The sequence below is a fragment of the Coloeus monedula genome (assembly GCF_965178545.1).
Source record: "Coloeus monedula genome assembly, chromosome: 4".
In the NCBI taxonomy this organism is placed as follows: domain Eukaryota; kingdom Metazoa; phylum Chordata; class Aves; order Passeriformes; family Corvidae; genus Coloeus; species Coloeus monedula.
Genome location: NC_138784.1, coordinates 61,533,370 through 61,547,711, shown reverse-complemented (window position 1 = coordinate 61,547,711; position 14,342 = coordinate 61,533,370). Strand labels below are relative to the sequence as shown.

The 14,342-nt window shown below is 37.3% G+C and overlaps 1 protein-coding gene across 3 annotated transcripts in view; it reads left to right on the top strand.

Moving 5' to 3' along the window:
- Positions 1-14,342, top strand: part of CPNE8 (copine 8) — a 78,879-nt gene that overhangs the window by 19,667 nt on the left and 44,870 nt on the right. For 2 of the 3 annotated variants that reach the window (XM_082280947.1, XM_082280946.1), the window contains exons 1-4: positions 2,220-2,241; positions 7,438-7,541; positions 9,889-9,973; positions 10,735-10,811. Coding sequence is in view for 2 of the 3 variants with exons in the window: in XM_082280946.1 (XP_082137072.1) it covers positions 10,750-10,811 (62 nt within the window). In the remaining variant the exon portion in view is untranslated. Of the gene's footprint in view, positions 1-2,194; positions 2,242-7,437; positions 7,542-9,888; positions 9,974-10,734; positions 10,812-14,342 lie in introns of those variants that run through there. The other variant, XM_082280945.1, reaches the window with a different exon arrangement.

The window sequence follows — 14,342 nt, the reverse complement described above, 5'->3', positions numbered from 1 at the left end:
GCCATTAGAGATAGTGAATCTTAACATTGATGGAGACCAGTATCAGGGTTAGTTTCCTAAAATTTATGGGGTGAGTTTTAGAGGAAAGGTAGAAGAATTTGAAAAATTATTCTGAATTTACAAAGTATTTATCAGACAGACTGGAATATATGTCTTTCTTATAGCTTTCATTAGGTCTGACTTTTTTTGAAATGTCAATTTGAGATGGATATGTGTATGTGTCCCTGTCAGACTTGCATACTTACAATAAAATATGGCATGAGATGATTGCTTATTAGGCTATATTTTTGTTATATTTAAAATAGTGGCTGCATCTGCAGCCTAGAGGGGAAGACCTTATTGCAATCAACAACTTCCTCTGATCCCTTCTCTGTGGTGACCAGTGACAGGACCTGAGGTAGTGGCCTGAAGTTGTGTCAGGGGAGGTTTAGGTTGGATATTAGAAAAAGGTTCTTCCCCCAGAGAGTGGTTGGGCACTGGAACAGCTCTCCAGGACGGTGGTCACAGCACCAGCCTGACAGAGTTCAAGAAGCATTTGGACAATGCTCTTGGGCACATGGGGTGACTCTTGAGGTGTTCTGTGCAGGGCCAGGAGCTGGACTTTGATGATCCTGATGGATCCCTTCCAGCAGGGTCCCTTCCAGCTCAGGATACTCTGTGATTCTGCAATTCTAGATGTAAAGGGTAGTCAGAAGTTCAGTAACCTACATAACTTTCTTTAGCTGATTTCACAGCTTCTATTTCATTCTGTTTTCTCACATTTTCCCATTTCACTTCATTCTTCATGTAATACACTTCAGCAGCCTACTCCAGAGAGTGTTGTAAAAATAGGCTTTTTGGTTTGGGTTCAGTCTACTATAAACAGTAACCAAAGGTAGGCACATAATTGCCAAGAGTTTATTTAGATTAAATGGAGAAAGACATCTCCTGAGAATTATTTTGATTTTTTTTTTTGTAAAAGCTTTTCATATACAAGACATCTTATTTAAAAAATAAAAGTGTTAACTTTGAGCTTCTGTGTGAGCTAAAATAGTGAAATAGCTTTTTTCTGTTTCTCCTCTTATTTGCTACTGCCTAAGGGGATTTTTTTTTTGGTGTGGAGAAAATGCATTTCAAGTAAGAAAATGCAGTTAGAAAGTTGACTTCATTTCTGATTTGGTCTGTTGATCATTCTGACTTCACTGAGAACAAAATCAGACCTCTACTTTTGTTGTTTGAGGCTGCAACCTAAAACAGTAATATTTTTAACTTTCTTTTGAAAAATAGTGATTGGCACAGGAAAAGAATTTGTTGAGGAAAAAAGTGTTCAAGTATCTGTATTTCCGTTGTTTAGAAAGGGATTGAAGAGGAGTTTCAGGGTTAGGGTTAGGATTGCTTTATGGTAGTTACCTGCAACTAGTTCCAAACTGTAGAAAACAAGGTTTATAGTGCTCTTTCAGTGCAAATGATCTGTACTTAAAATAGTGTTTAAAAGACCTGATAATGATCACTGTACCCCTGTCACCAGTCCCTGTGATGAAAGCTGCAGCTTAATGTGTAGTGAGTGCTGTACTGGAAATACAGACCTGAGTGAGACCTGGGGGATTGTTCTGCTCAGTCTTTCAGAATCAGGTTAGGTCCACAAATTCAATTGATTCCATTTTTTATCAGGCTTCAGTTTAAAAAAAATAAAGTATGCATATGTGAGATGCTTAAATATATATAAATAACTTGAAGTAAAATTAAAGGAAGAAAACCTGAGAAGTCTTATTTTCTTCCTTTTTCTGGTTCTATTTCCCCTGTTTCTTTTCAGTGGGGTCCTCACTTGTTTTTGTATTTTAATTTTCTTCTCTCTTGAATGAAGTATATTTTAGGGTAGTTGTGCATTAGATTATCTAGAATAGCCTGACCATCCACATTTAAAGAAGACCTGCTTTTATCCAGTTTTGTTTTTAAAGATTGACAGGTGCTTGCTGGAAGTCAAGTGTAAGCGCTGCCTCCCATTTTAAGGCACTCCATTTATTAGCTGATTTCTACAACAACTAGACCATATTGTCACCAGTCTGGTTAGGCTTGCTGACAGTTGGGGGAAAACATTACTGTTTGATTGTCCTAGTTACTAATTTCCACAGCAGAAGAGACTACAAAATTAGTTAACTTAATTTAAGGATATGTTAAAGTTTGAAAATAACCAAACTTTTTTTTCTTTTCACAGTCTGTGTTTTGTACACACAAGCCATTGGAAACAAAGAATGGAGAGAGGTAAGATGCATGTTCATAGATGTATAAACCCTTTCGGTATATTTAAGGCTGGTCATTTGCTCTGGCAGAGGAGGTCATGTCATAGCCTCTTGAATGCCATGCTAGGCTTATGGGAGTTCTATGAACTAGCAAACACTTAGAACATTGCCACACTGATCTCAATTTCCATATCTATATCACACATTTCCATCAAAAGGGGAAAATAATAGAGAAAATACATGAGTTTCCCATTTTACAGTCTTCCTCAGATAAATTAAACTAGACTTAGCTGTTAATTTGGATAAGGTTTGTGGCTCTCAAGAAAGGGGGACACTCAAACAGTACATGATCTGTGGAAGAACTGAGCTGTGGTGATGGTCAGTGTCAGCAAAATTAGTCTGTAATTGTGGTGAAGGTCTACCTTTGCTTGTGTAGTGTTTCAGAGAAGTTAGATGCTGCTGAATGGAGTGTACACTAGGTGACAAGGGAGGGAGGATATTATGCATAGGTTGGACTTCTTATCTATGTGTGTAAACAGAGAGATACGTCTTAAGAAACTAAATCAAGTACCTCAAAATTGGATACCTGCAGCAGATCAACATTTATGGCCTGGAACTCTGTCCCAGTTCTTAGTCATCTAATTTTTCTCCTCTGTTGTTACTCTTTGAAAGAACTGATAGCATTGGGGAAAAAGGTGGTCATCTTTCTACTGATAAAATACACTATTTACCTGCCTTCAGAGAGAATTGCTGGAACTGTTCTTCACTACAAGTGGATCGCTGTGTGGCCGTGGGCTTTAATTATAGAGCCAAGAGTGGAATGTACTATCTTACTGATTTTCCCTGTAAAAGAGAGGAGGTCTGATACTGTTGTTTTCAGAACTGATATTTTCTTTGATTATACTGTATAAAATTTCCAGTGGGAGGTGACCAGGGACACAGAAAACAGACCTCTTCTCTTGTATTTGGTGTCCTTGCCAGTTGGCCAGAGAATTGTATTTTCTGCTTTGCTGAAACATGGTGGATGTGGGTTTCAGTCTTGTCAAGAAGAGAGAATTTAATTTGTCTCATGCTTGGGGAAAAGCTCATATAACTGTGCAATGCATGAAACACTGTACCTATTTAATTTGTAATTTTTAGCTAAATTGCTGCTCTCTGTTGTTCTTAAGTAGGTACTAGACATTCTCTCAGTACACCTACTGGATCACATTCCTCTGATCATTTGTATGAAGAAATGTCAGTTTAGGGACTCAAAATGGGAATTCACTAATTCATAATTAAATTACCAGATATAGTGGGCATACACAGGGTTCTAAATGTCTGGACAGCAAACTGTGAAAACAGCAGATTCTTAAGTCATTCAGGTGTCTAGGTGGCTTGGTACAGTTTGGTTGTCAAGCTTAGGTCATCACTGAAGCATTTGGGTCCTCTTCTGGTCCAGGAGAATTTTTTTCAAAATTTTGGCTTTTATTATTGTCTAAGGTTCATATGTAACTTTGTGGAATTTTCATACTTCTCTTGTGTAGCTGTTAAAAATGGTAAGTACTTGTTTTAATATTATAATTCTCCTGATGGTAGGATGCTAATATAATCTTTCCTAGAAGTACGTATAAATAAAGAGGAAGTTTAGGAATTACAGGCATTAAAACAGACTTTCGACATTGCAATTGCTAGAAAATCTGAGTTTTTTACTTTAAATCATAATTATCTCCATCTTGTCTATCAGGAGGTTCAGATATAAATATTTTCAACTCAGTTTTATGTTTACAGTTAGTGGAAAACAGTAACATCCGGAGGGCAGTTCCCCATACCTAATTTAGATGTCTGCATTAGATCAGATGAATCATTCTATAGAAATGCCTCCAAGAGACGATCAAAAGTCTAAACTTCTGACTATGTCAGATGTAAAGTTCCGTGAGTACAATCCGTTCCTAGTATCTGTTACAACAGTCAAAATTAAGAGGTTGGCATTGTGGAGGGGCTTAGTCAGAACTGTGCTTTATATGTGTGGCATATTGTATTTATACCAGCAGTAAAAAAATTAAGGTGGTAGGTAGAAGATTAGTCCTTTTAAATAGTTACTTTGATTCTTTTACTTTCCTGAATAGTGTTTCTGAAGGTTTTTGCTTCTTGGCCATGTTAAGATTTTAGCTTTACACAGTTGTTAGTGGGGAAAGTAGGTCATGTGGAGAAATAATTAATCAGTAGCTATGTTATTAGTCATAAGTGACTGGATTATGGAAATAACTTCTTCTGCTTAAAAAGGCTATAGGTCATTGGGAAAACAGATTTTAAAAGGTGATTAATTTAGCTGAAAAGTATAGACTAGTGATTTTTAGAGAACAGCATTTTGATGTCATAAGTAAGGTAAATTCTATTCGTAATTTGTCAGTTAAGTATAGTAGTTAAATCAGAATCATAGAACCATTTTCAGAGACTGAAAATAGTACATGCCTCAAACATTGGTATAAAGTTTTGCTCATTATAAAGAAGCTACAACTGAAGAAGCTTCAGGCCTGAAGAGTGGGACTTTGGACTGAAAGTCAAACTGTTGAGTAGATAAAGGGAAACGCATTGTTCAGTCATCTCAGGCTGAGGGAAAGGTTTGCATCTACAAAAGGCCAAAACCACCAGCTGCAATTGTCCTTAGTTGAGTTTGGGGTCGTGGGAGAGCACAGCTCACAGAAGCCAGGTTTACACAGACTCCCCCCAACCGAGGGGGGGTTTTGGGTGCATGGTGCAACTTCTGGTGAGGGGCAATAAACACCCATCCTCTGTTACACAAACTGGCCCAGCTGTGGAACCCCCAACCCCACAGGGTACTTCCACGTGAGAGGCTTGGCCCCACAGGGCTGCACAGAGTCTGCTGTGAGAGACTGACCCCCACCCCAGGGGACCATGGCTGGACATGCCCACCTAGCCTGAGCATATACACCCATGGGACTCTGTGCCTTCTGGGGGGACCTTCACCACCGGGAAGACCAGCTGGAGAGGATCAACGAGCGTCGTTGGGATCCGCGGAGTGGTGATATTTTCCTTATTCTGTCCTCCCTCCCTCCCTCATATTTACCATCAAATAAAACCCTTACTATTGTTACTGGCATATGGTCTCGTTTGCGCCTTAATTCGGGCAGAGGAATTTCCAAAGAACCTTAATAAAACTGGGTCATAACACCATTTAAGTTGGAAAAGGCCTTTAAGATCATCGAGTCCAAACATATTGAAACACAGAATTTTAAAAGAAACATAAAGATTTAGTTAGAAGGTTAGCTGTGCTGAATTTAGTTAAAATAGAAGTGAGCTTAATCAATTAAAAGTTAATAGTTAAGAAGAGCTGGACCTCAAATGAGTTTTCAAGATGCAAGTAACTGATTACTAAATAACTGATCACCTATCACTTTTATGTTTGTTTAGCTGTGCTTGGAATGAGAAACAGAAACATTGATAAATAGATTTAGGGAATGTAAACAATTGTCAATTTCCTCCCTATCTGAGAACCTATTTAAAGTCACTCAAAGAGGAACTGGAAGGTCACCAAAAGTAATTTGTATTGTTAAAACCCAGGAAGGCAGAAAGGTCAAATTGAGGAAGACTACTACTTCATCTTATGAGACCACTCCCCTAATAAAAAGACCACCGACTCAATTCAGAGAACATACTAGGCATGCTTAATGACATTTAAGCTAATTTCCATATGAAGCGGAGAATGGGAGGTGTTAATGTTATACATATGCATTTGTTTTTTGGTTATTCATAACTTTTGTAGATAAATAAACTCTGTGTCAGCTTGTACCTTTGTGCTGCACATCAGGGAATTATCCGGCGCAGCTGCCCGGCGCTGGAGTAAACATACACTTTATAACTCTAAACTGTTAGAGAGTCTTTGTCCATCTCATTTGGGTATCGATATTAGATCCCTACCCATATTTTTGTAAATCTGTATGTGAAGGAATCACTTGCGTAGCCCATGTAAAAAAAGTAAACAGACAAAAAACCTGAAGCCTCAACTAAAACCCAAACCAGTAATTTAAAATATTGAAAGAAAAGTTAGTAGTGCCACTGAATTCAGTCTCTTGAGTTTTATAACAATCTAAGTATAATTGATGAGAGATAAAGGTGACAGTTTAATGGGTATTCAGTTAGGCCTTTTCTGGTCTCAGTGTGACTTGATCATCAGCACATTGCATATTTATCTTTGGTTACTGATACACTCTGTAATACGTTGTAAATCAAGTCTGGCAGATTTCCCAAGGGTAACGTGGTTGTAGTGTAAAATGAAATACTGTTTATTGAAAAAAATGCAGAATTGAAGATACGAGAAGTACTTACAAATTTATGATGTTTTATTATTTTAAAAAATTAAAACTGATGCTTAGCTGCCATTTTATAACTTTCTTTTGAAGTAACTTCTCCTTTGGATTCATACATAGTTCTATTTCTGACTGAGCTATAAAATTTAAACCCATGATATATGAAATATGACAATCATGGCATAATTTAAGAGAAAGGAACCTATGTGTTCTCCAGCCTCCTGTTCATCTGCTGTGTCTGGGTCACCCTTCTGATCCATGAAAAGCCATCTCCAAAGTTGGACCAGGTTGTTCTGGGCCTCCCCCAGCTAAGGTTTGAATTTTTTTTAAATCAAAATATTTTCAGCTTGACAAGACCTGAGGCACTTCCTATAAACACCAGGAAAGAAAAGGCATTTTGCCAAAAGCTCAGAGAGAGGAGCAATGAAGAGAGAGCTGAACTGAGGTGAAACAGGAGATGGATAGTGCAAAAATTATACATTTGCAGTGGTAGGACTGTGTTCCCTAGTATTTAAAGCTATCTGAAATAATACATGCAAGCTTTTGCTTGCTGTTGTGTCTGGTTGGAGATTTTTTGGTGGGCTTTTTTTCTGGAAACAGTGGATTTTTGTTATTGATTCAAGTTTTTGTGGATTTTTATTGGCTTTGGGAGCTGATGTTGATACAGTTTAGGTCATACAATACAAGGTGTGTACCCCTCTATATTGAAATATGAGGTCTTCTGCCACTCTGTCTTCATCCACAGATAACTGATCTATTCATGTGAATGTCGTAATTTTCTTTCATGGCATCTGTTTAAGAGAAGTTTTTACAGGCTCTCATATACCTCACATGTTCCTGGTATTGGCAGTTTATTTAATTCTACTCCCTTATAGCATGTAGCTTAAACTTGCACTTTTCTTTTACAGTTTGGAAGAACAGAAGTAATTGATAATACTTTAAATCCAGATTTTGTAAGAAAATTTATAATGGACTACTTCTTTGAAGAAAGGGAGAATCTGCGATTTGATTTGTAAGTTAACAATCTGACTCTAACATTGCAGCCTCTGTAAGCATGTAAAGTTTTGTCCAACATAAAATTAACTTGAAGAGAGGTGGTATCTATTGACATGGGATAAATTAATGTAATAAACATGACTGACTTAGGATTGCTTCCTCAGTAATAAACGTGTAACATCGTAATGACGGCGTTTTAAGAAATTGGCAGGTTAACTAGTCAAAGTACAGTTATACCTAAAATTATTACTTTCAGAAAATCCTTTTTAAGCTGAAGAACTCTTTTCCCATTTCTTTTTATTTCCTTTGCAAGATGTACTAGACCACCTGTTTCAAGGAATGAAAGGAAATACTTAATGCCAGGAAGATTACAGGGTGCTTTGAGGTGGCTAGGTACAAATTCTTCCACTTTCACAATGGAAGCCTGATGCAGACTTTATTTGTAATATTAAAAGTTGGGTTTAATGCGATTCAATCTGTGGAGTTATAACTATTGCGGGTTATTTTAAATAAGTTTTAAGTCAGAGCTAATCAGTTTGTGAAATAAAGGATCCTTCTCCAAACATTGCTGAAATAACCACACAGTAGGGGCTGTGTGGAAATCTGGATTTGTTTGCCTCTTGCTTCTCAGAGAATGCATGTATCTTTTGGGGAGGGGGCAGTGCAATAAAAGAGAAAAGTGAAGGAAATGAACTGAAAAAGAGGAAAGCCAAGCTCAGTCTAGGGAAAGAAAGGGGAGTCTGTAAAGACCTTCTGGATAAGTGCTATCTGGAAAGGACTTGGGTCTGGAAGGGAAAACACAGCCTCCTATTTAATTCTTATGTAGTCAGGGAAATGGACTCCTGTTTGTCTGTTTATGACAAAATAAATACCATAAATTCTCTGTGTAAATACCATACATTCTCTGTGCTTATCAGAAAGACCCCGACTGCTTTCTGCTGCTCTTCTGGGTCACCTGGACACAAGTCTATTCTGAGCTCAAAGCTGAACAGCTGTTGCTGTCTTTGCCTGCAAGTGACCATATAGCCATATTGTGTGAATTTACCATAGAGCCCTATAACAATGATCGATGAGAAATTAAATATCTTAGAACTCTGAGTTAGGAATGTAAATCTCATATGGCCGCTCATGGATTAAACCCAATTCTGAAGCTTTAGAAAGTTTCCTATATTAAATTCTGTGACAAAATTGTGTACTACTGTTGGCCAAAGTGTCATTTTTCAAAGGACTTCCTTATATGACTCATATCTTTTGCAGGGAAAGAAAAATAAAGTGGCAAGTATATGTCTGATATTTGGTGCTCCATAAATGAGCATGACCCCCTTCCTAAAATGTACAGCTACCAATGTCACAGGCCCCTTTCTGTTCACAACTGGTACTTTGTTAGTGATTTTGCCAGTGAAGTAGTTCTTTGTTTTACTTCTGTAACTATCCTTCAGGTCAAATTATCAGCTGTGTTTTTCTGTTCAATTTCACCAAAGAGTTTGCTTTTAATTGGAGGTTTTAACTAGTATTAATGATATTTACAGGAATTTTTTTTCTTTATAAATATGTTTCTAAAGTTTTGAATGTGCTGTACCATATCCAGTGATGTTATAATATTCCTGTCATCCTGTCTTGTGGTCTGGTCCATGATGCATCCCAGCAACCAGTTGTGGCAGCACAACCAAAGGGATAGCACTCCATGCAGTGGGAACAGGAACATGTAGGGGAGCAAGGGACGGGCAATAACAGATAAAAACATTTTCAGTTTATTGGTATTGAATTGGAATGGATTATTGATAAAAATATTACTTGGATTATCTGGTAAAGATGGAAGACTATTAAAGTATAGAGATTAATAATCCCCTATGAATTTCTTACATTATTTTTTTCAATCGCTCTTAAATTCAGAGAGTAATATTTTTAACTCTTGATTGTGGAAGGGAAACTATGACATTTTCTAACTGGAGCAAGACTAAGATTATGATAAACTCAAAAGAACAAGTCAATCTCTTGCTAAAAGCAGTTTAGTTTATTGTCAGTTATTTCTATTCGCTTATTCAAATGACTGAAAAATTGCATAAGAAAATAATTTACAAGTTAGTTTGTTTTCTAGGGTTAATTTTTAATTTTCAGTCTGCTATTTGGCGTCTTTCATTGTTCAAACAGGAATATCAGAAGAATTTCTCTTTAAAGCATCCACTTTGTTGGAAATGATTTAATTTCAAATAGCTAGTGAACCATAGTCCTCTAATATGTGATGACTCAGTTTGTCTTCCTTACTGGGGAACTTCCATTCACAAATCTATTTGTGTAAATTTTGCACGTGGAAATAAGTGAAAGAATTCTTAATTTTTGTTTCTTTACATAATTGTCCTCAGATATGTCATCTGGCAACTCTGATATAATTTTTTTTTTCCCCGAAGCTATGATGTTGACTCAAAGAGTCCTAACCTGTCAAAACATGTAAGTTCTTCTTCACTATTAAACTTCCTTGTGCTAAAATGCTTACGTTTCTTGAGTATGTTTATTTTCTTTGGACAGTAATATCAGATACATAGAGACAAATATGGTGATTGTGCTATGAGTAAAAACACATACAATGCTAATGAGTATAATTTTAATGCGATATTTCTCTTGCAAAGAGTATATTTAAACACACATGTATACCTTTTCAGATATGTGATATGCTGCATTTTGTTGATACTTTTTTGGGTCCTAAAAATTGAAGCATGTTTTGATTGTGTCTCAGTGTTAAAAGAAACCTTTTATGCTCATGTTGTCTTGAAGTGGGAGGGATGAAATAGTAACTTTAAAATTTAGAGATGCAAGAGTAGAATTCAGAGGCTCCTCAGTGACTATTTTTTATAAATAAATACAGGCAGGTTTTGGTAAGAGAACCTTTGAGAACCTGGAGCAAAGGAAACAAGGATAGTAGAAGGAATATTGTGTGTGCTTTGCAGTGAAAAGACATTTTAGCTATTGATCTCCAGTTACTTCCTCCCTGTAGAGATTGTGTAGTGCCTTAGAATTACATCTGTAAATGTAACCCACTGTTATGTCAACTAGGTAGTAGTGAGTGTTTATGATTCATTGTTGCATAGTTATTACTAAGATGTGGTGTTCAGCAGAATTTGTTCTTCTGTAGGGAACAGCTCAGATAAATAGGAAACCAAATTTCATTGCATGAAATATGAATTCTGAGTTTTTATGTTGTTGCTTTTCAGGATTTTTTGGGACAGATGTTTTGTACACTGGGAGAAATAGTGGGATCACAGGGGAGCAGACTGGAAAAACCAATTGTGTAAGTATTCTGGAATGTTGGATGAATGCATACTACTGCATCAGGCAAGAGTTGTGGCGCTTTTTTGCTGTGAGATATGTTGATATACAGAATTCACAGATACAGCTTTTAAGAGAGCATAAATAATTACATGCAATAGAAGTCTTTCTTTATATAGGCTATGATAATTTAGGTTCCATTTTGGACAATTATCAAAGGAATTGACTAGTCCAAAAGTTTTTTCAACCCCGTTACATTAGAAATAGCTTGAGTGTACTCATCCAAAAAAAGGTTTTGTTTTAGTTTGCAAATTAGCATATCATAAAACTTTTATTGCCTTTTGTTCAAGCATTCGAGTTCCTGCAAAAAAACCTGCATGAAGAAACAGTGAGGAATCAGCTGACCAAATTATCAAATTTCTAATACAATCATATAAAATTATTAACATCAGCAAATATTGTGGTTATTAGACAATAGTATTTTATGATTCTCCCCTTAATCCTATTCTGGATATTAAACTTTTATAACACGTCCAGGAAATAGCCTTGAGGACCAGTACAGTAAGTGGCATAATAGAAAAGTTGTGTTAGGTTATGTGATTAAAAAGGTTGTCTGCAAACGAGCGAGAAGAGTGTCCCAGTGGTAGGTGGGGGAGCCCAAATACCTTGTCCTGCCTGCTTTCAGACCCATCCCAGGAGAGTCATCAGCTCATGGAGTCCCATCTTCACACCCTCAGAGGATCACAGAGGTACAAGGCAGGCATGGGAACTCCAGTAACATAATTAGGGAAACAGTCCCTGCCTAGCTCCCGGTAGAACCAGACCCCCAGCACCGTGGGATGGCAACATGAAGTCACTACTTGTTCTGGGCATGGTTTTAGTTCTTGATGCTGAGCAGGTTGGCTGCACAGTTTGACTTCTACTCGAGCACAGAAATACTGTCTTGTCAGTTGGGACAGGAGGTTGGCCCTATTTTGTTCACTTCTACTAAAACAAAAGTTCACTGACCTTTCACTATCAAGGCCTAGCTCATACTAGGTGCTTCAGTGAATTGTGCTGTCACACGTGGACTGGTTTGACTGGTTCTCAGTTGATTCTACTGGAAGCCTGTGGTCGCTTGGTCAGAGAAAGTGCTGACTTTGAAGACACCTATATTTAGTAAGATGAATCTTACCTGACTTTTTGAAGGTCTTCAGATTTGCTTTTGTCCTCAATTAGTAAACTATTCAACGCAGTACCTATTTTTTTCCTGAGAAAATTCCTGACATTTATTTTGAACGTACAGATAAAAAATTGTCCGTTCAGCAGTTGTTAAATGAAGTCTGAAGTGAGTAACAGATGAAGTTTAAAGTTTGAAATTATCTATTAGAAAAGAAAAAAAAATCAGTGAAAATTCTATGCAAGAAAGGTCTTATTTCACAGTTGTGGTGGCCTGTGTAATACATTTTCTCTTTGGTAAACAAGCATTTCTCAGGTCTGGCTTCTGATACTCTCTTGTATGGTAGTTACTAGGTGGACCCAACATATGGGTAGATGCATGTTAATGAGAGAGTGTTTGACTTTTTATCAGTTCTTCTTATTGTCCCTGTTTTATTTTCTCAGTGGTGCTTTTGACAGTGCTGTGGCTTGACAACTATGCCTGATTGATTGTTCATTCTGGACTCTCTGAAGTCTGGATATCTGGGTGTCTAGGAAACATTTCTGTTGTTCATGAAACAATTGCATTGCATTTCAGGATTGTTTGCTTGTAGGTGTGTGTTTAATGTCTCTTAATATTCAAACAACGAAAATTCAGTTGACAATATTGCATGTCTTCCCTTCTTAGGGATATTTACCACTTTGAATTTACTGCTGATGTTCTCTTTGATGTCAAGTCTGTGTTCTTATATCATGAATGCTCTTTATGATTTATGAGTCAAGAGAGCTTTATCTTTTCACCATATTTCTGAAGTTCATTAACATTTTCCCTTTTTGGTTCTCTGCCAATGGATGTACAAAGAAGAGAATGCTTGGTGCTGTTTTAGCCCAAGCAGCTACCATACAGAAGTAGCACTTTTTGTGCTTAAGTAGTTTGAGAAGCTTGAATTCCATTCTCTGGCATTCAACTAAGTTGTGACATTCTTTCAAAATGAAAATTAGAAAGACTTGAAGCTTATTCTTCGGATCTATCTACTCTAGGCATTTACAAAAGTCTTAAATAATTCAGTACTCCATGGCTGCCATGAGCTGTCCAATTCCAAGTCAGACTGTGTGTCATCAGGGATACTTTCCTTAGGAAGTCTACAGTGAAAGAGTAGTCTTGTCCTTCATCAAAATTAAAGTAAAACATCTCAAGCCTAGAGAGTTACCATTGCAGTGGTTAGGCAGGCAGGCTGAAACACACCTTGCACTCATCTTCATGGCAAGTACAGAAGTGAAGGTACACAATGCGCATTTTTCTTTGCCTACATGGCATGCATGCCTTGCAGTTTCATTAGTATTATCAGCACCAGTGGATTACACCTCTGAGGCATGAACCTGACAGTATTTCTTCTTGGCAGCAGTGGTATTGTCCCCTGAACCTCTCTCTCTGTTTCTGGTACTATTAAGGACTTGGAGTTCTATGCAGTGTGTCACAGGAGAGTCTTGCTCCCAGTGTTATTATCCCTGTGACTCTGAACATTTTTTGATCAAGAACATACTTTAGTGTTGCACTTTATTTTACAGACTGGCCAGCTACAGAGGTGAATATTTCTTTTTGAATAATTTCTACTGGAAAATACTTCTAGTAATTCAAAGAAGGTGAAATTGATAATCTAACATTTTAACAGTAATGTTTGTTCTTTTTGCCTATTTGGTTACTAGATTCATTAAATACCTTCTCACGACAAGCTCCGTGTGTAAGATTTACTCTGACTGGCCTCGCATGCTCCAGCTGTATTGGCATGAAAGGATAATGTGCAGATACATCTACTTCCAGAAATTACATGGTTTTGTTTTTCTCTCAAGAGAGTGTCACCTGCTCAGACATTTTCCAGAATTAGATCTTTGCACATTCTGTCTTCCTAGAGAGAAGATGCTAGCCACATTTATAACTCTGAGCAATGTTTTTTTCCAGGATCTGCTAAGTGCATTCCTGTAGGGATTCCCTTGAGTGAGGAGGTAGCGCCATTGCAAAGCTTAATGAGCATTTGCTGCTTGTTATTCACATCTGAGAGCCGTTGCCTGCTGATGAGGCTGTACTGGAGCCAGCTGGCCTATTAGGTGAAGTTCTTTCTCCTGTCCTCTTGCTGTGAACATAATTGATAGAAAAACACCTGAACTGACTTCCTATGTATATTTCTCCTATCCTTTTATCTGTGGGTGTGATCATCAGAGGGCTAGGCTCTGCAAATTCAGGGATAAGACTTAATTTTTTATTGACCTGAAAAATGTTCCATTCGCTGCCTCATTGCAGTCCTAGCTTGCAGAATTGGAGGCTTTTTTTAACCTCTCAGGTTTGAATTTCCACATAAATTGTCATCTTTTTCACAGATTCTGTAAAGGTCTGTCCTTGTTAAAGCCCAAGTACTCT